Consider the following 23,130-nt stretch of genomic DNA (forward strand, 5'->3'; position numbering starts at 1 on the left):
TTCCTTACCCAGCATGCTTTGGAGAAGGCCCAGGAGGTGACGCTGTACTACAGCTCCCAGCATGCTCCTGCAGCCGCTTTGCAAAATGCCATAGAGCCGTGTTCGGTTACCAATGTGAAGCGGAGCAGTAGAAAACGGGACGCGTAGAGCGGCTCCACATTTCGCAGACGTAAGAAAAGATGTAGAGTAAACCATGTTATTTTCTCGACGGGTCATTTGCGGGTTAAATGGGAGAATCAGTGTTTTTGTTCCTGGGGGCAGAACAAAGGTCACAGTCATAGACATCAATAGAGAAAGACAAGATTTTAGCATCCCTGTGATCGGACAGCAGAGTATCCACCTAGAAGTAAAAGAAGGAGGAAATAATTTTCTAGGTAGAGCAAAAATGTGATTTTGGAATAGTTGTTGGGGTATTGTTAGGAATAATTTTTTTAAAAAGATTTAAATCCTAAAATACTACCATTATTGATAACACCATCACAACATGGTGATGATCTCACCACTCTTAGAAATAACTTCACTGATACAATGTTGCTATTAACCTGTGACTTAAATATTAAATAAATATGAGTGGGTGGGGACTTAAAGCATTGAGAAGGAAGTGTCCTGCTTATGTTGATTCCCATGCCAAATAAAATACTTAATGCATTCAAGACCAACAACAAACATTAAACGAGGACAGTTTGCTGCCCTTTTCATAACACCCAACACCAGGTGACGACCTCATTCTGTCTAATGTGGAGATGGGAAACCTGTGGCCCTCCAGATATGGCTGGATCACAACTCCCATTACCCCTTGCCTTGTTTGTTTAGTCGTGCTTGACTCTTTGTGACCCCATGGACCAGAGCACGCCTGGCACTCCTGTCTTCCACTGCCTCCCACAGTTAGGTCAAACTCATGTTGGTAGCTTCGAGAACACTGTCCAACCATCTCGTCCTCTGTCGTCCCCTTCTCCTTGTGCCCTCCATCTTTCCCAACATCAGGGTCTTTTCCAGGGAGTCTTCTCATGAGGTGGCCAAAGTATTGAAGCCTCGGCTTCAGGATATGTCCTTCCAGTGAGCACTCAGGGCTGATTTCCTTGAGAATGGATAGGTTTGATCTTCTTGCAGTCCATGGGACTCTCAAGAGTCTCCTCCAGCACCATAATTCAAAAGCACCAATTCTTTGGCGATCAGCCTTCTTTATAGTCCAGCTCTCACTTCCATACATCACTACTGGGAAAACCATAGCTTTAACTATGTGAACCTTTGTCAGCAAGGTGATGTCTCTGCTTTTTAAGATGATGTCTAGGTTTGTCATCGCTTTTCTCCCAAGAAGCAGGCGTCTTTTAATTTCATGACTGCTGTCACCATCTGCAGTGATCATGGAGCCCAAGAAAGTAAAGTCTCTCACTGCCTCCATTTCTTCCCCTTCTATTTGCCAGGAGGTGATGGGACCAGTGGCCATGATCTTAGTTTTTTTGATGTTGAGCTTCAGACCATATTTTGCACTCTCCTCTTTCACCCTCATTAAAAGGTTCTTTAAATCCTCCTCACTTTCTGCCATTAAGGTTGTGTCATCTGCATATCCGAGGTTGTTGATATTTCTTCCGGCAATCTTAATTCCAGCTTGGGATTCATCGAGTCCAGCATTTCACATGATGAATTCTGCATATAAGTTAAATAAGCAGGGAGACAATATACAGCCTTGTCATACTCCTTTCCCCATTTTTGAACCAATCAGTTTTTCCATAGCCAGTTCTAACTGTAGCTTCTTGTCCCACATAGAGATTTCTCAGGAGACAGATGAGGTGATCAGGCACTCCCATTTCTTTAAGAACTTGCCATAGTTTGCTGTGGTGGACACAGTCAAATGCTTTTGCATAGTCAATGAAGCAGAAGTAGATGTCTTTCTGGAACTCTCTAGCTTTCTCCATAATCCAGCACATGTTTGCAATTTGGTCTCTGGTTCCTCTGCCCCTTCGAAATCCAGCTTGCACTTCTGGGAGTTCTCGGTCCACATACTGCTTGAGCCTTCCTTGTAGAATTTTAAGCATAACCTTTCGAGCGTGTGAAATGAGTGCAGTTGTGCGGTAGCTGGAGCATTCTTTGGCACTGCCCTTCTTTGGGATTGGGATTGTAGTGAAGTTGGGAAATCTTGGTGTGTCGGGCGCTGGTTCACATGGGAGTGAGGCATTGAGGGAGAGATAAAACTGTGGCTTTCTGGGGAATGGGTGTTTGCTCTCTTTAAATGTAAAGCTCCCTGTCTCTAGAGGTGTGAGTCAATTACATCTTGACTCTAGGCAGGATGAGATGTGGATTGGGTTGTAAAAAAGGTACAGGAGGCTATTGAGTAATTTACAACTTGGGAGCCTGGTACGCATAAGAGAGGCCTGGGAACTGAGGAAGAGCCTTTTGATCTCAAGGTCTCTGAGTCCAAACAAAGTTCAGCTGTGCTGTCTCCTGACAAAGCCACTTCCGGCCTGCCCAGGAGGTGGGGTTGCGGGCTTCACGCCCACCCCCCACGTGAGCGGGGGCTGGTTTCAGGGAAATCCCGGCAGGGGAATCCTGGCCGTGTCTGCCCTATTTAGGGCCGGCGCAAAGGGGGCTCACCCTCTTTTCGCCAGCTTATCCAAGGCCTCTTATCCAAACATCACCATTCTTTGGGTCTTGTTGATGGAAAGCCGGGTTTGGAGAGAGAGCAGGTGCCCGATAGCCATAAATAGGGCTAGGGAAAGCCTTGGATCGGGCGGTGGTGCGTAGAGTGGCAGCCCTGGGTGGGTGGGTCATTGACCACCCGGGCAACTGTGAGGCCCTCTACTGGCTTGATGGCGCGCATCTTTCAGATGCGGGAAATGACATGTGGCTTACTGATATAGCAAAGGGGGTAAGGGATTGGTTTCAGGCATGAGAGTATTGGCGGCGAGCGATTGCTCGTGTGGCAGTAGGCATTGGTAAGAAGGGGTTAAGAGGATGTGGGGGGGAGGGAACGCCATCACCTCCCCCCAGTGAGCGAAGGGTGGTCCGTTAAAGGACTCCGGGGGGCGTGGCCCTGTCCGAAGCCTATGGAACTCGCCACGCAAAGCCACTTCCGGCCTGCCCAGGAGGTGGGATTGCGGGCTTCACGCCCACCCCCCACGTGAGCGGGGGCTGGTTTCAGCCCCCGCGAGAGCAGGGGAATCCCGGCCGTGTCTGCCCTATTTAGGGCCGGCGCAGAGGGGGCTCACCCTCTTTTCGCCATCTAGCCCCCACGTTTTCCCGCCCTCCCTCCCTTTAGGTAGGCTTTAGGTAGGTCTCTGACTTTGCTATGGACTTCGGTCTGTCACCGCATGGGGCATGGTAGGAATTTTTCCCAATTGGCAATTTACAGCCATTTGGTTTTTCGCCTACCTCATAGCAACTCGTCACAACTCTTCGGCATTGGCGGTAGGCATTGGTAAGAAGGGGTTAAGAGGATGTGGGGGGGGAGGAACGCCATCACCTCCCCCCAGTGAGCGAAGGGTGGTCCGTTAAAGGACTCCGGGGGGCGTGGCCCTGTCCGAAGCCTATGGAGGTGTGGGCCAAAGGCACGCCCCCGAGCGGTGACCCGGGGGAGCTCCTAGTCGACGTGCCTCGGCGGGAAACTCCCCCGATATAGTGTTAACCCTTCCCCGTGTCTCCAGTAAATGGGCTGGAGCCGGATAGTCGTTAGGACCAATGCCTAAGCCAATGCCTCTCATTCCTGAATTCAATAAAGTTGTGGCCTAATTCGCCCATTTAACCTTAAACCATGGTGTCTCGTGTCTTTATTTATCCTGGTGGGGGGCGGGAACTCGCCACGCAATTAGGAGATATAGTTTCCTCATATAGCCATTGGTAAATTGGTAATTAACCTAAAGAAATGATTGGTCCCTAACCTGTCCTCCACTTGAGTTTTCAAGGATAAAGGCTTTGGGAGTTCAGATGCAAAGGGTAGAACATCTTGCCCTGGTACTTCACCTGGGGGTGTTTGACCAGTGAAAGGACTCTTGACTACTTGCTGTGTTTTGAACTATTGTTGCTGCCTGAGTATGGTTTTAGCTAGTTATATTTTACAATGTTTTTATTTTTGTTTGTTTGTAACCTTCTAAGAAATGTGCAACTTTTTGAGTGGCTTTTTCAATAAACTTGGAAAACTTTTTGTCTTTTGTACTCTGTGCCTTTGTTCGGGGAAGCTAAACTGGTACATACTGTTTGGACACCTACCTGTTGAATTTCTGTCTGCATCACAGTAAAGTTACTCAGGGCTGGGCAAATCCAGTAAATATTGAAGGGGGGGTTTCTCCTCCTTGAACCCCGTTCGAGGGTGGTCCAGGAAAGGAGGTGGTGGCAGCTTTACCATTTGGCTTGTGATTTGCAACACCTAGATCTTTCCCCCTTCCTGGCCAAGTCCTGCCCGTGTCTAGGAGGAATGGGGGGGGGGGGGAATGGATAGCCCTGCTTACTACAGGGATGTAGACTGATCCTTCTCCAATCCTCTGGCCACTGCTGAGTTTTCCAAACTTGAGTGTAGCACCTTAACAGCATCATCTTTGAAAATTTTTAATAGTTCAGCTGGACTGTCATCACTTCCACTGGCCTTGTTATTAGCAGTGCTTTCTAAGGCCCATTTGACTTCACTAAGTAAAACTGATATCATGGAAACATACTATTTCACAGTACATAATTTACTTTATGAATTTTGCTGCCTCTGAATGTCATGATGGGCTTAGGTGATTTTAAAAGTGGATTAGATGAATAAATAGAGAATAGATCTACCAATGGTTACTAGTCATAAGGTTTCTGTCAAATACCAGTTGCTGGGGAGCAGGAGTAAGCTATTGCCTTCATGATCTGCTTCTGGGCTTCCCTGGGGCATATGATTGGCTACTGTAAGAAATAGGATGTTATGGTCATGCTTTGCATGCAAATGATCCCAGGTTCAATCCTTGACATCTCTTGTTCGAAACTCTGGAAACTACTGCCAGTCAGTAGAGATAGTACTGAGCTAGATGCAGGGCCAGCCATACCATTAGACAAATTGAGTTAGCTGCCTCAGACAGCTAACTTCTTTTGTGTGTCATAATAGGGGCAGCAAATTGTCAGTTGTTTAATTTCTTGTTATTGTAGTTGTACTCCCAAGGAGGGTGATAGGCACTTGTGGGGAGCTCTGCCTCAGTTGCCAAAATTACTTGACTGGCCTCAGATATTATGCACCATGAGCTGGAGGGGGAGGCATGGAGAACCATTTGCCACTCTGCCTCAGGCAGCAAAATGTCTCGGGTCTGTCCTGACTAGATGAATTTGTGGGCCAAATTAGTGTAAGGCAGCTTCCTGTACTCCTGCCTATTAAACAGGAGCAGTGTCTCCTTTCCCATGAAAGGTGTATCTGTGCCAGTGGGGCTTATTTGGGAGGAGCAAAGGATTTTGCAGTGACAGAGAAAAGAACAGAATTCCTTAAACCCAAGTGATACCTCTTTTTTACACTCTCATACTTTCCCAAGTGGTTGATACTCCTGGGCAATATTCAACTGTGTGCTTTTCTTAAGAGGAGAAACTTATTTCTTAATATTTAGTGCTGAGTCAAAAAAATAAATCCCATGATTTCCCCCAACCATTCTCCATCACAATGGACGTTAGACTAAGTCCAGTCTTTATTGAGCATTTTTTCTGAATTAAGTTATATAACGTTCATTCAAAATTCATTCTGATTTGATTGTGTGATGGTTAATCATCCGAATTAATTGTTCATCTCACACTTTCAGTTCTTCCTCATCACTTTTCTAATTGCAACATTCCTTTAAAAAGGGGCAGGGCGGGATTTATTGCACTAGAGCGCTGTAATCCACTTTAATTGCACTAACCCGAACCCTTCCTGCAAAAGATGGACAGTCTGAAGGCAACCCTAGAGAGGGGCCTGCTTTGCATAATCATGAGCAAATTTATGACACCTCCTTGCTGCTTTCAAGGAAAGCTATCACAAGCATTTGATGGGTGACATTTGCCATAGTCTTCTGTGACAGCTGTTTGGCATGACAGGGGCACAACTGTCTCCTATAGATAGGAAAGGCAGAGCTGCCTCTATTAATAAAGTGTGGTGGTGTGAGGTTGCAAATTCATCCCATGGCTCTGATAACCTCAGAGCAAGGCCTCGCATCCGAGGACGCATGTTTCAGAGCAGAGACAGGAGATGGGTGCCAGAGGGGCAGAAGGCTGTGTGTTTACTTCATACCACAGCCGTCCAAAATCTGCATCCAAAACAAGTTTAATTTTGTGAGCCGGTGTGGTGTAGTGGTTAGTGAGTTGGACTAGGGCCTAGGGAGACCAGGGTTCAGATCCCAACTCAGCCATCTAAATGACTCAATCACACTCATCTTCAAATGTGGCTAGGAGAGAACAATGACTGCAGTCCTGGAGAGCTGCTGCCACCAGATTGGTAGATCTGCGGAGCTAGATGGACCAATACAGAGCTGCCATTTTGTACAAGGCAGCTTCATGGCAAGAGGGAAACTGGTTTGGCTGCTTCCCTCACCTGGTGTTAGCTCAGTTGCTCTTATGCCTGTTTTCCCTCTTTGCTTTCCTTTCCATTTTCCTTTTGTATCATGCCTACTAGATTGTGAGCCTGCAGACAGGAACCATCTTATCTTTTAAAATTGTAGATGATGAGGATAGTGATTAGAAGAGTTGTTGTTCATAAGACCGGTCAAGTCCAAAGTTGGGTAATTACCCAACTATCCCACTGCCTTTCTGGGTGACAGAAAAGCTGAACAGAAAAACTATCTTGCCAGTCCCCTGGATGAGGGGCCCACTCCAAACGGCGCTTCATAGCCGCACTTTAAGCTGCAATTGGTGCTTATACTGAACGGATATTCTTGACTCCCAAATGTTTAACTTGGGAGATTTCTGTTTATCACTGGACTTAACCCAGGATACTTTAGGGCTTTGCAAATAACAATGGCTCACCTTTTTCTCTTGTGCAGCCAAGGAATGTTCCCTGGTCTTTGAAGAGTGGCAGAAGGCCCCAATACCACCATTAATATAGCCAAGGGGCCTTGCTGTTACATGGGGGGAAATGTTTCTCTGTAATTTATGGGGCTTTTAAAATAGGTGGGGTCTTTTTTGTGCTTGATGAAAACAGCATAAGGAAGAAGGAATGCCAAATCAATGCATACCCTCCCCTTCCCCTCCAAAATAAATGAGTGGGATTGAAAACATAATGAGAATTTCCAGAGATGGGGGTGATGGGTGAGTTCCTCCTCTCTGTCAGTTTCCTCTGGGGAAGGGAGAGCTGAAGGGGATAATGGCATAAATGGGGGTGAACACTATAGAGAAAACACAGATGCAACTTGGTTTTTGCTGATGCTGCAAATAGCATTTAAATATATCTATGTATATCAGATTAGTTTGGTTGGGAATGGATTTTGGATTGGTTTTGTTAGTGTAGTTACATTATCCACACATCACAGCAGCAAGCAAGACTTTGAGCCACTCTGGTCTCATTTCTGTGGTATTTTTAATCGTCAATCCAGTACAGAGAACTGTCAAACAGGTAAAGAAGTACAGTGGTACCTTGGTTTAAGATCAGCTTAGTTTATGAACAACTTGGATTAAGAATGCTGCAAACCCGGAAGTAGGTGTTTTGGTTTGTGAACTTTGCCTTGGAGTAATAACATGTTTCGCTTCCTGTTGAGTGTGTTTCATTTGTAAATTGAGTCCCCCACTGCTATGAAAGAGTACACCTTGGTTTAAGAATGCTTTGTTTTAAGAACGGACTTCCGGAACGGATTAAGTTCATAAACCAAGGTACCACTGTACTTTCTTTCCTACGTTTGCCCTTTGCTGCTATGCTCAGAAGCTGTGAGGTTTAGGAGTTTAAAATATAAACTGCTATTCTCACAAAACTACAAAATGATAGAGTTTTAAATGACCATCACCACAGGTGATGGGTGAACTCTCCTTTGCTCAAGCAAAGATGGTCTTGGCTTTGTTCTCTTCCAGCTTGTAATGATAGCGCACGAGTACTGATGGTGGTCCACACAAACCTTGTTGCATTGTTCCCTGGGAATTATTGATCTGAGCACCAATGATGGAAGAAAATTTCAACTGCCTCCCCCCTCAAAACATATATGGGAGCAGGAGAGGCTTTTAGATGTGGATAAGTGGCATCAACCGAGAGAAGTAATAAAGAGAATTGACTTACTGTAAACATTACAGAATGTGTCCCTTTTGGCCTCTTTTTGTGGCCCTTTTGATTCTCCTCTGGACATACCTATTGCCAGCCCTGCTTCACAACGTCCGTTATTGCTTTTACCTAGCTGCAAGGTGTCCTTGAGCTTTGATAAAGACTTGCTTGGTGGATGGAGGGCAGAGAGGGGTGTGTATAAAAAGTAGCCTAATGTACAAAGGTAACTTTTACATCCATTGCTGGGAATCAGAAGTGGGGGGCCTGTTTGGCCACTATGAGAACAAGATGCTGAACTAGATGGGCCACTGGCAGCAGGGCTCTCCTTACATTTTTCTTGAAAAAAGAGAAATGAATAAGCTGATGAACATACCACGCACAAATGGTAATGCAGTGCTAATTCATATACATATGGCAGGCAGCCCACCTTGAAGTGTAGAGGAGGGAGAAGAATGATGGCTGAGTCAGTAACTGGTTTCCACCCCTGCCATTTCTGCACTGCAGCTGGGCTCACCTCACAGCTGAATGGCATGCCCTGACCCCTCTCTTTTTTGCTCCAGCTGCCTCCATTCCTTTTCTTGTTCTCCCCCATGCAGCCATTTGGAACTTTAGCTGGAAACTATCAGCCTGACGGATGGCTCTTGGGGCTTTTGTTTTCCTTTTTACGCAGGTGGAAGCCTTTCTTTCTCACCTACAGAAAATGCTGACAGTAAAACTGCAGTTTCCATTGTGGGTGAGGAACAGGCCCAAAGCACGTTGACTCTGGTTCCTTTTGGCCAAGCTCAGATTCCAAGGGTCTCGTCAAGTTATGGATATGCCAGAAGTCCTGGCTTCTCATCTAAACAACTGCGGGGGGCAAGGGGGGAGGCAGCTAGATCCCCCCAGCAGACTTCTGGAGTTTTCCGTGCGCTGCGTGTTGGCCATCCATTACTTCAAAGCCATTCCTGCTGTCTGGCACAGAGAAAAAGCAGATGGCAAGGAACTGTGGCACTGTCAGATCCGATCAGACCCAGCTGGTGTTTTTAGCCAGAGTTGGGAGGGGGGGAGTGGATGTGATCTGGATTACATCCCAACCTGCAATGACCGTATCTGCGTTGCGTGCAGAAGGTCTCAGGTTCAAACTCTGACATCTCCAGGTAGGGCTGTGAAAGGAGCAGTGCCTGAAACCCCAGGAGAACCACTGCCAGTCAGTGTAGACAATGCCTGTCTCTCTTTCTGCATCCATTTTGTGTTATGCCACTCTACAGCAGCCATTTTGGGACTGGTGCCATGGCACTTTCTCAAAATTCCGAATGTGCCCACTGACCTAGGAAAGCTGGTGACCCCTGCTGAAGAGTCTAACATACTATTTCCATATCTTCCATATCAGCCAGCTCTGAGTCTTGAAGCTGTCTGGATCACTGCTAGATGCAAGGGTCATGACAAAAATAGTCTCCCACTGGCTTCATTGGGGGCAGGGTGAGGAGGTTAGTCCATGGGCCAGGGGCAAATACCCCCTGGACCACATCTAGCCCATGGGCTGGAAGTTCCCCATCCCGACTCTTACCATTATACTAGGACTCCAATGTTTGGCTGGCAGCAGCTTCCTCCAGCTCCACACCCGTGTAGAAGTGAAGCCAGAACAACAATTGCTTGAGATTGTGATCACAGCGACTGTTGTAAAAACCAAGCAGTCGTTCCAGAGATGTATCCAAATTCAATCCTGTATTTCAGCCAAAATCTATACATCATAACCAGGGTCACTTTCCAAACTGAGAGTGGAAGCCTGAATGTATAGAAATTATATGTTTAATGTACATGACATAATCCCCCAAGTTGGCAATCAGTTTCAGTTTCCAGAAAAGACTTGGATATTATCCTTCTTGAGCATGAAAGATTATCCTCAAGTCAGTGTTCTTCTGGACCGTGGATTGGCATCTGTGGTGTGCTGGAGTTTGTTAGAGATGATAGTACAAAGTCTTCCAGCAGGAGAGTCTGACCTGGTGAGAAAAAAAGACTTTGTTTACCCCTTGGAGGCAGAGAGATGGGGGAGGGGGGGCTCCAAAAGCCCTTTTAATCATGCATTCATCATGATTTGCATTCATGTTGGTATTGGAGCAGCTACACACGATTCCACTTTCAGGACACTTTGGTGGCATCCACACACGTATAAAAACCATTCTGAAAATGCTTTTTTAAAAAGCGTTTTAAAAAATACATTGAATTTTCCATAAGGATCACCATCGCCATCTAGTGTCACATTGTGTCAAATGTTTTATTTGCAGTTGTATAGCTGAGTCCTTTGTGCCTGCAAAAGTGTGGTGGACATACTGCTTTGTTTCCAATCAACGCATCACCTGCAAATTCCTGCTGAAATCCTGTACCTTTTTACACAATAAATGTTCTGGCTTATTTCTGAACCTGCTTTTGTTGCGCTACAGGGTAATTCTTGGGCCTGGAGGCGGCTTCTAGACCAAGCATCTGTTCTGTGGCGGATTCTTCTCCAAATGTTCACAGGCTGTACGTTCAACCCAGATAAGGAGCCTTACAATTTAAAATGCTATAGAGCTGGACAGAAATATCACTCCCGATGACCTCTAAATCAGAGTGATTATGCTAGCCAAAATATTTGTGTTTCAGGGATATTAATGAGCATAGCCACACACACAAACATCTTGCAAAATTTAAAATATGCAAGGGGCCAGTGATCCGGATAAACTATTTTGCAAGATATTTCTCAGGAGGAGGGGGAATGAAGGGCAGAATGGGCTGTTTAAAACAAGGACTCTTGATCACTTAAAGGAGTACTAGCTTATTAACTGTATACCCTTGAATTGACTATTTAATTATCTCCATTTTACATAAATTTCATACTCCCAAAGGCTCAGCAAAAATACTTTTTTTAATATATTGAAGGAAATGTGCGAACGTACAACATTTTCAAACTGCAACTAGAAAGGAGGGGACATTTCAGAGATATATAAAATTATGCATAGTATGAAGAAAGTAGATACAGAATGTATTTCTCTTTCATGATACTAGAACTCCAAGATAACTAATAAGGCTAAATGTTGGAAGATTCAGGACAGATAACAGCATCTTCAGGACTTCTCACAGCATATAGTTAAACTATGGAATTTGCTCCCACAATACGTAGTGATAGCCACCACCTTGGATGGCTTTGAAAGATTAGAAAAATTCACAGAGGATAAAGCTATCAATGGCTGCTGGCCATGATTGCTATGTTGTGCCTCCACTGTTGGAGGCAGTATTCTTCAGACTGCCAGTTGCTGGAAATCACAAGAAGGGACAGTGCTTTTGTACTTGTGTCAAGCTTATGGGTTTCCCAAAGGCATCTGGTTGGCAACTGTGTGAACAGGGAGGCTGGACTAGATGGGTCTCTGAGGTTCTTTATATTAAACAGAAGAAAATGCCATTTTAAATCTGTTTTCATATAACATCCCAAACTTTCAGGGGCCTACAACATTTCCCAGACTTTGGCCCAAGATGAAGTGACATAAAGACAGGATGTCCCGGGGGGGGGGGGGAGAGACAGAAAGAGGCAAATTGAATATGTACAGCATTTTGTAAGAAACAAATTCACCTGGGCAGAGATCCAAGTCAGAATATATTGTTGCGCGCCACCCCAGTTTCTGAGTGGTGCAAGATTCCAGGGGTTCCAAGCACTTAACCAAGGTTCAGTTTCCATGGAATGAGGGATACCAGAGACTGTGGTGTCTTTATGCTATATGGTTTATTTACGCATACAGTGGATGCTCGGGTTGTAAACGTGATCCATGCGGGATGCACGTTTGCAACCTGCAGCATTCACAACCTGCAGCGGTGTGTCTGCGCATGCACGGGTTGCGATTCAGCACTTCTGCACATGCGCAAAGTGCGATTTAGCGCTTCTGTGCATGTGTGACCACCGAAACCCAGAAGTAACCCATTCCACTACTTCCAGGTTTCGGCAGTCCGTAACCCGAAAAAATGCAATCTGAAGCATCTATAACCCGAGGTATATACAACCTGAGCCTACGTTGGAGGGGCTCACAGCATTAACACCCTAAGAGGGTCTTGATTCTCTTATAGCCACAGCCTTGGATTCGAATAGAAATCAAACATGTCTCTCCCTCTCAGGCTTCTGCCTGCAGCCTGCTTCTAACTTCTACTCCTCTCACACCCCTCAACTCTGGCTTTTGTCCTTCTAACTACTAGCCAGTTGGGGGAGGGGAGCCCACCCATTTTCCCTCTGGCACAGAGCTATTTCCTTCATTACCTTAATGACCTGTACCTAAGGACCATTACCAAGAGGATTGCCTGGCTATCCCAACAATTGAATCCTTTTTGGATCCAGGATCCATTCCATTAGGCATGCAGCCTAACCCCCCACCCCCAAACTCACAACATAGAGGTGGGAATCAAAACCGCCTTCCCCCACTTCGAAATCACATCATGCCAAATTCCTCCTTCTTATGCCAGGAGGCCCCCAACATAGCTGGAACTCTGAAGCAGGAAGTGCTGGGACTTTGTTATTAGATGGAAGATGACTAGATAAAACACTGAACTCCTCTAAGAGGCTCATACAGCCACAGTTAATTACTTATTTTCCCCCACCCGACTCCACATTTCTCATGTCAGCAATTTTATGTGAAACTGCACCATGTTAGCAATTCTCATACAAAAAAACACTAGGGGTGTGCACAGACCCCAGGTTTCACCTTTTACAAAAATCCTATATGTTTGTTCTTTGCTCTGTAGTTTGGGTTCTGAGCCATTGTGTCAAAATGAAACCCCGTGTTCCCTCTTCACTCTTTATGCGGTTCTAAAAACTTATAACGTTTTTCCCCATTTGGCAGAAATAGATGAAATTTGCCAACACAATAACTCCTCCAGAGAGGATTAAGCCTGCCAAATTGCAGACAAATAAGCTCAGAGACTTTTGTGAGGGGAATTAAAGTGATTTACTTTACTCCATGATCCATATTAGGTCAATGCTTTTATTAGGCCAAGTAAAACACCAAAATCAATGTTAGTTTCACATTTTTGAGGGGAGTAGGGTTTGTTTGTTGCACTTTCTTTTCCTAAAATAATGAAGGGTGGCTGAGTAGCTTGTATATTTAAATATATATATATATTTGCAGCTTCTTGCTGGCTGTCTTGACTTTCCACGTACTTTTTTTTAGTGTTGGGAGAGGATGCCCTTCAGTAGGCATTACAGGTGAAAATATACTTAGTACTGCCTGGGGTGTGATTGTCTGCTAACAGTGATTAGGAGTTCTGGAGTATTTTTTTTCCTCACATGCAGAGCTGCCAATTACTATTTTTTAAGTTAAATTAAACTTTTAACTTAAAAAAAGCCACAAACTCCTCTGCTGCTCTGCTTTAACAAATGAAAAAAAAATCACCAGAGCTCTTCAGTGCATCAAAGCCTATTGACCTAGAGCACTGGTTTTTCACCTTTGGGAGGGGTTCACGAGCCCTTTCAAGAATCTGAATAAAGCTATGGACCCCCCTCCTTAGAAAAATGCAGATAAAAAATATTGCATACATTTTATTTTATTACATGGGTTGCACCCAGTTTATGGGTGCCTAATCATGGATCCCCTAGGGTTAAAAACTCCTGAACCAGAGTAAAGGAACATAGGCACAGAAGAACACAGAGAGGCAGCACAGAGAAAAGTGAGGAGTACAGAACAACAGCCGCATGAGGCTTTGTGTGGGCACATTGTTGACATTGTGGTTTGATTCGGAAAGGGGAAAAATAACTATGGTTTGCCTTGTTGTCCAGTCCCAACACAGAGTGGTTGCACACACCGCCCCCCAGCAAACACTGGTATCCACTGTGTTTTGTGGAGGCTAAGGACATAGATGTAATTACTTTCATGGACACTACCCAATAGATCACCCTTCACCAGGCCTTCCCTCACATTAAGTGCTGACATTTATTTATTTATTTATTTATTTATTTATTTATTTTATGAGGGAGGGCAATAAATAAGTCTGTTAGGTACTTCTGGAGATCTAACCAGGAATCCCATGGCAAGTAAGTCTACCAGGACCCACTGACAGGAGGGGACCCATCATAGGTCCCTTCACCCAAGACCCTTTCAGACCTTAAGCCCCACCCACAGAGAAACCAACTACTGTCTGAAATGTGCATCCTCTTGGTCGGAAATTGGCACGTTTTACAAGTTTCGTGTGCACTGATACAAACAAAGGAACCTCTTCCATTTGGTCTAGCTTTTCCCCATCTCATTTTGGATGCAGAAGGCTGGGATTCCTCATACCAGACCTATGCAGACAAGTGACGCTCAAATTGTTCATTCAAAGTTTCTTTAGTGACATGTAGAAGGGACCAACCAGCATTTATGCAACTGGAAACGTGCAGGGATATAGAGAAGTTGTTGTGTTTAAAAAAGAATAAGAGAAAAGGGAGATACCGTAAATCACAGTCTGTGTGGGATTCCATGGAATGGAGCCATAAACATTTATTGGAACAAATACGCTCCTAATTACCCTTGTAGGATAGAGCAGTAGATCTTCCCGAAACACAGTTTTAAAAAATGTTTGGGATTCTACTCAGAATGTCTCAACAAATGAAACTGATTTGTAAAAAATGTTACTAGAAAAAAAGAGAGAGAGATTGCACATACTTTTGTAAACCAAGAAAATCTTTAATAAAAATACATTTTTTAAAAAAGAAAAAAGAAAGTTTTGGAGAACAAGTTTCGAGTAAGAAAAAAGGGTTGGGCTGTTAAAGGGAAGTTCTACGTCTAGACAAAGCAGATGTGACGGGTGTGTTTTGCAGTGGCTCTTGAATGTAAGTTGTGGACCATGCAGCTTCTGGGTATAATCAACTGTGAGGCTGCTAGGAGGTCTCAGGTGGCCTGCCAGGGCTGTTTTAAGGATTAAAGGAATGTATGTATGTTAGGTGAGCTAGCCTTAAATGGGGTTTAAACTTGGGTTTATTGTGGACCCCCTCTAGCTGGGACCTGGCCTGAAACAAGATATCCTTGCTCCATGTGTGATGTAAGTACAGCATCCCTGGGAGATAGCCTCCAGCCTCTGCTTAAATACCTCCAGGGAAGGAGAACCCCCTTTAGCCATTTGTTAACAGCCCCTTACTATCAAGAACATTCCCCTAATGCTTAGCTTCAATCTGCTTCTCTGATGTTTAGGGTTAATGCTTTTAGTCATGGTGCATGCACCTATTATGAAGGCTAAACATTAATGCTAAGTTCTCCCATGTCAATTGTCCCTGCTTTGGGGGAATTTTCTTCCTGAGCTCCTGCTTTATCACTGAAGCAGGATTTCTTGTGCAGTCATATCCCAGGTGCCAGTTTTGGAAACAGAAACTCTTGTTTCTTTCTCTTATCCAGCTGGCTGGCAGAGGGGGTGGTTGTGGACAGGAGTGCACTGGAGAAAAGCAGAGCGATCCAAGCGCAATTGACTTTGGAGTGTACATTCTTGCGGTGTAATTATCTCATCAGAAGTGGAGCTTGACTCAGTGAGCAGAGAGACAAAGCATCTTTAAATGAAGCCAGGCTGGGTTCCAAAAACCTGTAGGGGGGCAAGAGAGGAGGGAGATGGTGGGAGGGTTTAAAAAAATCATCATAATAAAACTTCCTGCAGTGGTCAGGAGGACGTGAGCCAGGGACTGGAGAAGCAATTGACGGGGTTTCCCTTCACGCAGACACGGAGTGCTTGAAGGCTGTCTCCTGTCACACTTCTTCAGAGGAAGGTGCAATAGGTCACAGCGTGGGACTGAAGGAGCTCAGATACACAGGAAAGCTTTCTGAGGCAGGACTGGAATATGAGGAACTGGGGAGCACTGGCATATCTCTTCTTCTTCCCTGTTTGGGCAGGGGTGAATCCAGTGGTTCTAGGACTTGGCCCCCATGTGAAGGGGAAGGATGCTCCTGCAAGGCACCTCCAGCACCAGCTGCAGCATGGCTCCTGCACCTACACTTTCCTGCTGCCAGAGCTTGGGGGCTGTGACTCGCCTGCTGCCGAATACCAGGTTTCCAACTCACTCCAGAGGGATGCTCCCTCCCTAGCCGAGGCCAAGTGGCCAGTAAAGAGGCTTCAGCAGCTGGAAAACATCATGGAAAATAACACCCAGTGGCTACAGAAGGTAAGACCAGGGGCTTGGATCTGCAAGGGACTGTCATGTCCTCCTAGGCTGTGCATATACCATACATTCAAAGCACATCCCACCACCCTAAGAATCCTGAGAACTGTAGTTTGTTGAGGGTGCTGGGAATTATAGCACTGTAAGGGGGTAAACTACATTTTCCAGGATCCTTTGTGTGTGCTTTAAATATATGGTGTATATATGGCCTTAGATAAGTGGTTCCCAACCTTTTTTTGGCCATGCTTCGCCTAAGTATCTCAAAAATTCTGATTCCCTCCACACACCCTGTGACATATACCGTATTTTTCACTCTATAAGATGCACCAGACCATAAGATGCACCTAGTTTTTGGAGGAGGAAAACAAGAAAAAAAATATTCTGAATCTCAGAAGCCAGAACAACAAGAGGGATCGCTGCACAGCGAAAGCAGTGATCCCTCTTGCTGTTCTGGCTTCTGGGATAGCTGCGCAGCCTGCACTCACTCCATAAGACGCACACACATTTCCCCTTACTTTTTAGGAGGGAAAAAGTGAGTCTTATAGAGCAAAAAATACGGGAATTCTTATTATTCAAAAAGTGAACTCCTGTTCACGTGGAGGAAGCCTAAAAGGCCATTAACTGTTAATAACTCATTATGGGGTTTCCGGATAGCCTCCCATCCAGGCACTGACTGGACACAGATCTACTTTGCTTCAGGAAGGTTGCAGCATCATACCTCCAGCCCTCTTGTGCAACAGAATCCGGGGAGATCTGTATAAGTCATCTGAAGATCCACAAAGCACACAGTCAGGTGGTGAGATCTCCTGTACAAACTCCATTAGCATTAATGAATGCTGCATAAGAGACTGGGCATAGCTGAGTGTGGTGTGAACATGCACCTAAAGTGTCACAATGTGACTAAAAGACTGAGTTGTGAATTGGAAAATCTCTTTGAATCTTGCTTTTGCCTTGAACTAGGAACAGGTGAGTCCGTCAATTTCAGTTTACCTCGGTTTATCATTTTTTCACTCTTAAGTTCAGTTCTCTACAGTTTATAAAAAAATTTTTTAAAAAGCTGCATGAATATTCACCAGTATTTTAGTATTTCTCCTAATATGCACATCTTTGTGTCCAATTTTGCCAAATATATACATTTTTTACAAAGCAACCTCCCCTAATAGAACACATTTTTATGCACACTTTACTCTTCAACCATAGATCAGGATCCACAGGCAGGTCACAAAGCCACACCAGGTGGGTCACAGCAAAGCTGTTGATGCCCTGTTGGATTCTAGCTTAGGCTGACCAAAGAAGCACGACATGCATGTCTGGGCCAGAACACATTCTTCTGATCAGATGCTTTTTGTCAATTTCTACAAGTGCTGCAATGTGGCAATAGAAAGGCAGAATATCTATCATCTATCTATCTATCGCTATCTTTCTGGCCACCTACATTCTCATGCCTTTCTCCTGTCACACTGTGGGGCTAGTTTTCATTTAGTAGCAATGCTAAGGTAATATGTATATTGCTCTGTGTTTTTCCATTTTAGGGTTAAACACAATGCATTATTAGCACAATTAAGTCTAAATCAAAAGTATAAATGTGAATGCTTCACCTACACAGCAACCTGCTGATCAAGATACTGGAGCATACTAGGAATCCCCCCCTCCAGTCAGTTGGCAACACTAATCTAAAACAGTAGCGGATGTGACTCAGGAATACGCAGTAAGATGACCACAGTGACTCCTCTGCTTGTAACCTCATCCAACATTTTAACAATTAATCAAGAGCAGGCAGTTTCCCCACAGTGAATGTGCATGTGCCTCTGTCATTTTCAAATTGCTTTATTGCTGCTCTTGTTCTTAAAATAACAGTGCAACTGGCTTTTCAGCTATGCACATGCAGAACAGTGGTGGGGAAGAAGAATGACAGATGCAAAAAGGGGGGGAGAGGGGGCAATGTACTTTAGGAATGCATTGCATATACTGCTCTTTTTCCAGCCTAGCATTTTGATATGCATGTGGATATTTTCATGACTCTGTAATTATATAATTTTAAATACACTCTCTTGAAAGTTCTCAGTACAGGCCCGGTAACTAGAAAGTGACCGTCCGGTGGCATTAATATCCTTAGATACCCTTGTGGGAGTTGCTCTCCCTGCCAGAATACTATTTCCCTTTGCTTCAGCTGTTTGAGGGCAGCAGGCGGAAGATGCTTTCTTCAGGATGAGACACAAGCTTAGGATGGAAGAGTGGTTACACATGAGTATTCCACATGGAGGTATCTACCAGCTACAGAGACCCGATTGCATGCATTGGGTTGACCATGAGGTCTACAACCATCATATTTCTTTAAGAAGGGGGCAGGGAAGTGTGAAACGATTGTTGTATGATTCTGTCAGGGCTGGCCCACTCATGTGGCAAGGTGAGGCGACTGCCTTGGGCAGCAGGATTCACAGGGGCAACAGATCCAGCCTCCAAGGAACGCATTGCCTGTTGCTGCAATGGTATAACCGACAGCTACAGTGTACTCCTTGGAGGCTGGATCTGTTGTGTCATCAGCAGCCCGCACCCCAATGCCACCTCTACAGCAGCCTCTTGGGGTATCCTAGGGATTGCTTGCACTTAGCGTGAGGTTGATTTGATTCCACCCTTGTTCCCAAAATAGATCTTTATCCCCCCCGCCATGTTCATTCACTCCATATTCCCTGGTGGGGGGAGCATTTTGTGGTTTGCCTCGGGTGCCAAAATGTCTTGAGCCAGCCCTGGATTTTGCTCTGGCGATACCCCATTGGCAAGCGAAAGCTAAGATAGTCTGTGGGACCATTAGCAAATCTGGGTCCAGACAGTTCCCTAACTGCGCCCCCTCCGCAACCTCTGGCGCCAAGCCTGCTCTCTAATTACAAGTTTTTGGTCGGGCAGTCTTGTTTCCAAAGGACTCTGCTTCCTGCCCTGTTTCATTTTGTGACACTCAGAACAATCTGTCCGCCCTATAATTCCTGCCCATTAGCCAGCACTGCAGTAACCAGGGATGCAGCCTTTAACTATAGAAATGAGAGAGCTTTGGGGGCCTTATTAGACAATGATCTTAAAAACATTTGAAGGTTCCCGTTCTCTGGGGTTTATTGGAAAAGTCTTCCTCTTCATCAGGAAATCTTCTAGAATCAGTAGGAGGCTAGAGATAAAATAAATGTATTTGGGGGAGATATTCTGGAGCGAATCACGTACCTTGGCCATGTATGTTTCTAAGTTGTGTAGGAGGAACTGCTTTCACTGGAGATTAATTTTGCTACCTGAAAAAAGGAGCATGTTGTCATTTTAACATTCATTTTGACAGGTTTGAATCATAGGTTGCCTTTCTGTATGCTGCTCACCCCTTCTCAGTTCTGGCAATATTACTTTACATCTAACACAGCAGTGGCTTGACTCCAGCTCCCATCAGCCTCAGCCAGGACAGTCAGCGATGATGGGAGCTGTAGTCTAACAGCATCTGTTGGGTCACAGCTTCTCTTCTGTTAAGAGGTGGGATATGGATCAGCAATTCCTCAGCCAATCTAAAACCATACCTATGGAAGGCTCCTTAATTTCATTCCACCAGCACTGAACTGGGTCTGGAAGCTAATAGGAAAAAGTGCAGATGAGCCAAAATAGGAAGGCTGCAGTCCATTGGTCTGCAAAGAACTCTAAAAGGCTCTCCAAACTAAGGGTTTATCCACATATCTGTTCATCCTGTAAGTTATTCTGTTTGTCCCATGATTTCTGGTCATGGGTGCAAGAGGTTTTAGTTTTGTCCCTCTGTTTTCCCTAGGAAAAGCCCCTGTTTACTGCTGGACCAGAACAAATACCATTCCACGGAAAACCCATTGACATCTGTTACAATTCAGCAGTAGACAGCAGGTTTTCCTGGGGAAAGCAATGGGGCAAAAAAACTCACTAAGATTTCTGGTCTTGTGCCTAGAAATCATGTGACAAACTAAAGTGTGGATGAGCCCTAATGAGCAACAAAATGGCAAATTATGCTCAGTGTAGGTGTAAAATTTTAGAATATACGGCATACAATTCTAGTTGCCTCATCTCAAAAGGTGGTAAGGAAGTAGAAAATATAAGCTAAAAGATCAGGGAATTAAGAACATATTTTGTATGAGAGAAGGCTCATGTATTTGGGGTTTTTTAATTGCGGGGGAAGACAACTGAGAGGCAACACAATGGAGGTTGACTGAATTATGGAATAGGTTGTGTGAAGAAAGGGAAGAAGAAGAAGTTTGCAATAATAGGTCCAGTGGGGGAGGGCGAATGTGGTGGGATGATCATGTTTGTACATATGTTGGCCAAATTATCTGCATAAACAGAGAGGAAAGAAAAAAATATTATGCAAAGAGCTTCTGAGAACTGAAAGCCAAATATATATCTCATTGTTTGCAAGGAAACATCTTTTAGTTTTAAAAAAATCAGACAACCATTGTTGAAAAGAAGCCATGGGAAACTGTTTTCATGCTGATGATCTGAAACTGCTGTGCAATCATACACATGTGCTGCTTTTGTTTTGGCAGAGAGGTTTATAGGGTGGTCATGTTGCCGATTATCAGGAACATAGTTTCCAGGTGCCAAAATGTACTTGTAAATATTGGTTAATATTTTACACAATGATTTGAAGAGTGAAGATGTGACATTAATTCTGCACACTTTTCTTATGCAAATAGCAGTAAGTCTGAGTTGGTCCCAGGAATGTGGGGCAAATAAGAAGGGGGCGGGGTTGACTCCACACTTCCTTTAGTGCCACATTTATAAGCACAGGTACAGGCTGTCCAGGTCCAGGTCCAAGCGGTTGCTTTTTTGTCTCGTTGAAAACCCACATTTTACTGCTGAATTGGAGCAAACAGGAGTCAGGCTTTCCACAGGACACTTGCATGCCCTAAGTAATTGGTGGAAAAGTTGCTAGACGAAGCTTCAGGTAAATGAAGGAACAGGGGTGAAAATCAAGGACATCACAAATATAAGCTTAGAAAATTAAGCTCTGCATTTTCAGCTATAAACTAAGGTTGGCTAACCATTGGTTTTAGGGAAGAAGAAAGCAACCTAGAGGTTGGTCTGCTTCCATTTTTCGGAAGTCATGGTGCATGTGTGATGGAGTATTAAGTCCTCCTCCTAAGAACAAACTTTTATTATCTCTCCCCCCCCCCCCCATAAACAGCTGGAGAACTATATCCAGGATAGTGTGAGAATGGAAACATCTGACAACCACATCAGTGCTGTGCAAAATCACACAGCGGCCATGTTGGAAATTGGCACCAGCCTTCTGAACCAAACAGCTGAGCAGACTCGCAAGCTCACTGATGTAGAGATGCAGGTAAGCTGGGCTGCTATTTAGGGAAGGCAGAGCAGAGAACTCTGAACCCCCCTTTTCTCCACTTCAGATCACTTGTTATTTTTTCAGGAGCCCTTGTATTTCTTGCCAGCGTGGATTCTACAGGCAAGCAGTTGTTACAGATAATTAAATGGGCCATGGAGGGTCCATTGGGGAAAATGGGGCACTGGCCCACCAAGCTCAGACTGCCTCCAGCCAGCCACCCACCTCAACGCCCCCTTACTCACAACCAGTACAAGAGGTGACACTGGCTGGCTTCTTCCTCCTCAGTGCTGCCTTTGTGAAATTCAGCAAGGTGGATGATGTGGACAAAACCTGAATTAGTTGGCTCCACCTATAATTTGCTCTGGTTCCGCCTACTTTTTGCCTCTCTACTTCCCTCCCTCACTGTTGAGCTGCTTGTTTTTCCCTCTACTCTCACCAACCAGGTTTTCACCCAGACCTCGCGGCTAGAAATCCAAGTACTGGAAAACTCCCTTTCTACCAACAAGCTTGAGAAACAGCTGCTGCTGCAGACTCAGGAGATCAGCAAACTTCAAGAGAGGAACAGGTCAGAGCTGTGCTTGCTTCGTGCAGAACAAATCAAGGCAAAGTAATAGAATCCATGCATGTTTGTGTAATTTTACTCTGGTTGCAGAATTTTTGATCTCTAGCTGTCAGGCCTGGCCATGTCATGAGACACACTGAGCGACTTGCCTCAGGTGGCAGACTGGGATGGGCAGCAGCCTCTGCTGGACTGCCAGAATGAGCATACCCCTTTGCCACTCACTGCTTGCCACTCAAGCTCCCATGATCAGCAACCGCTTGGCAAGGTACTGCTGAAACCTTGCAAGACTTCTTAGCAGTGTCTGCAGTATCAGCTGATGACACTGTGAGGTGGGGTAGTAGGAGGGTCCTAGGTTGTCTTTCTCAGGTGAGAAAGAGCAGGCAAGTTAATATGGGAACAGGTGGTTCTTCAGCTATCTTGGTACCAAACCCCTGATCATGTATTTTGTATCTTTCATAGATTTCTAACTACCTTGGGTACACTTTCTAAGACAGAAAGGTGGGGTATGAGTGTTTTAAAGGAAACAATACTATTAACATTGCCTGTATGTGGAGGATTCCCATTATCCTTTCCCTTCCCTAGCTTCCTAGAGAAGAAGGTTCTGGCTATGGAGGGGAAACGTGAGGAAGAGCTTCAAGGCCTCAGGTCTGAGAAACAGGAAATGCACAGGTTGCTGTCCAAGCAGGTGGACCTCGTTGGGCATTTGGAACAGCGTCTGGGCGCTGCCCTGGTCAACAACACAGTCCTCCAGAGACAGCAGGCCTCCCTGGCAGAGACTGTGAAGCTCTTGATAGGCTTGGTGTCCCAGTGCAACCGTAAGTAACTGTTTTCCCTGAAGTGATTTTTTTCCCCAGGGCAATCCTGCTCTACTTATTCAGTGCACTTTGGGGCTGGTGTCAAGGGCTGCCAGCTGCCCAGGCCCACATCCCAGTAGGGAGCCTGTTGATGTGAGCTCCTGAGACCTG

The 23,130-nt window shown here is 45.0% G+C and overlaps 1 protein-coding gene across 3 annotated transcripts in view; it reads left to right on the forward strand.

Moving 5' to 3' along the window:
• The first annotated feature begins 48 nt into the window (after nucleotides 1-48).
• The window catches only part of LOC308483915 (angiopoietin-2-like), a 31,592-nt gene continuing 8,510 nt past the window's right edge, over nucleotides 49-23,130 (forward strand). The window contains exons 1-6 of one of the 3 annotated variants that reach the window (XM_081018245.1): nucleotides 9,473-10,140; nucleotides 10,579-10,657; nucleotides 16,006-16,274; nucleotides 21,445-21,600; nucleotides 22,047-22,168; nucleotides 22,748-22,980. In XM_081018245.1, the coding sequence (XP_080874371.1) occupies nucleotides 9,928-10,140; nucleotides 10,579-10,657; nucleotides 16,006-16,274; nucleotides 21,445-21,600; nucleotides 22,047-22,168; nucleotides 22,748-22,980 (1,072 nt within the window). In that variant the 5' untranslated portion in view covers nucleotides 9,473-9,927. Of the gene's footprint in view, nucleotides 170-9,472; nucleotides 10,141-10,578; nucleotides 10,658-16,005; nucleotides 16,275-21,444; nucleotides 21,601-22,046; nucleotides 22,169-22,747; nucleotides 22,981-23,130 lie in introns of those variants that run through there. The other 2 variants (XM_081018247.1, XM_081018246.1) reach the window with 2 other exon arrangements.

Source organism: Podarcis pityusensis, assembly GCF_964106645.2.
Source record: "Podarcis pityusensis genome assembly, chromosome: 8".
In the NCBI taxonomy this organism is placed as follows: domain Eukaryota; kingdom Metazoa; phylum Chordata; class Lepidosauria; order Squamata; family Lacertidae; genus Podarcis; species Podarcis pityusensis.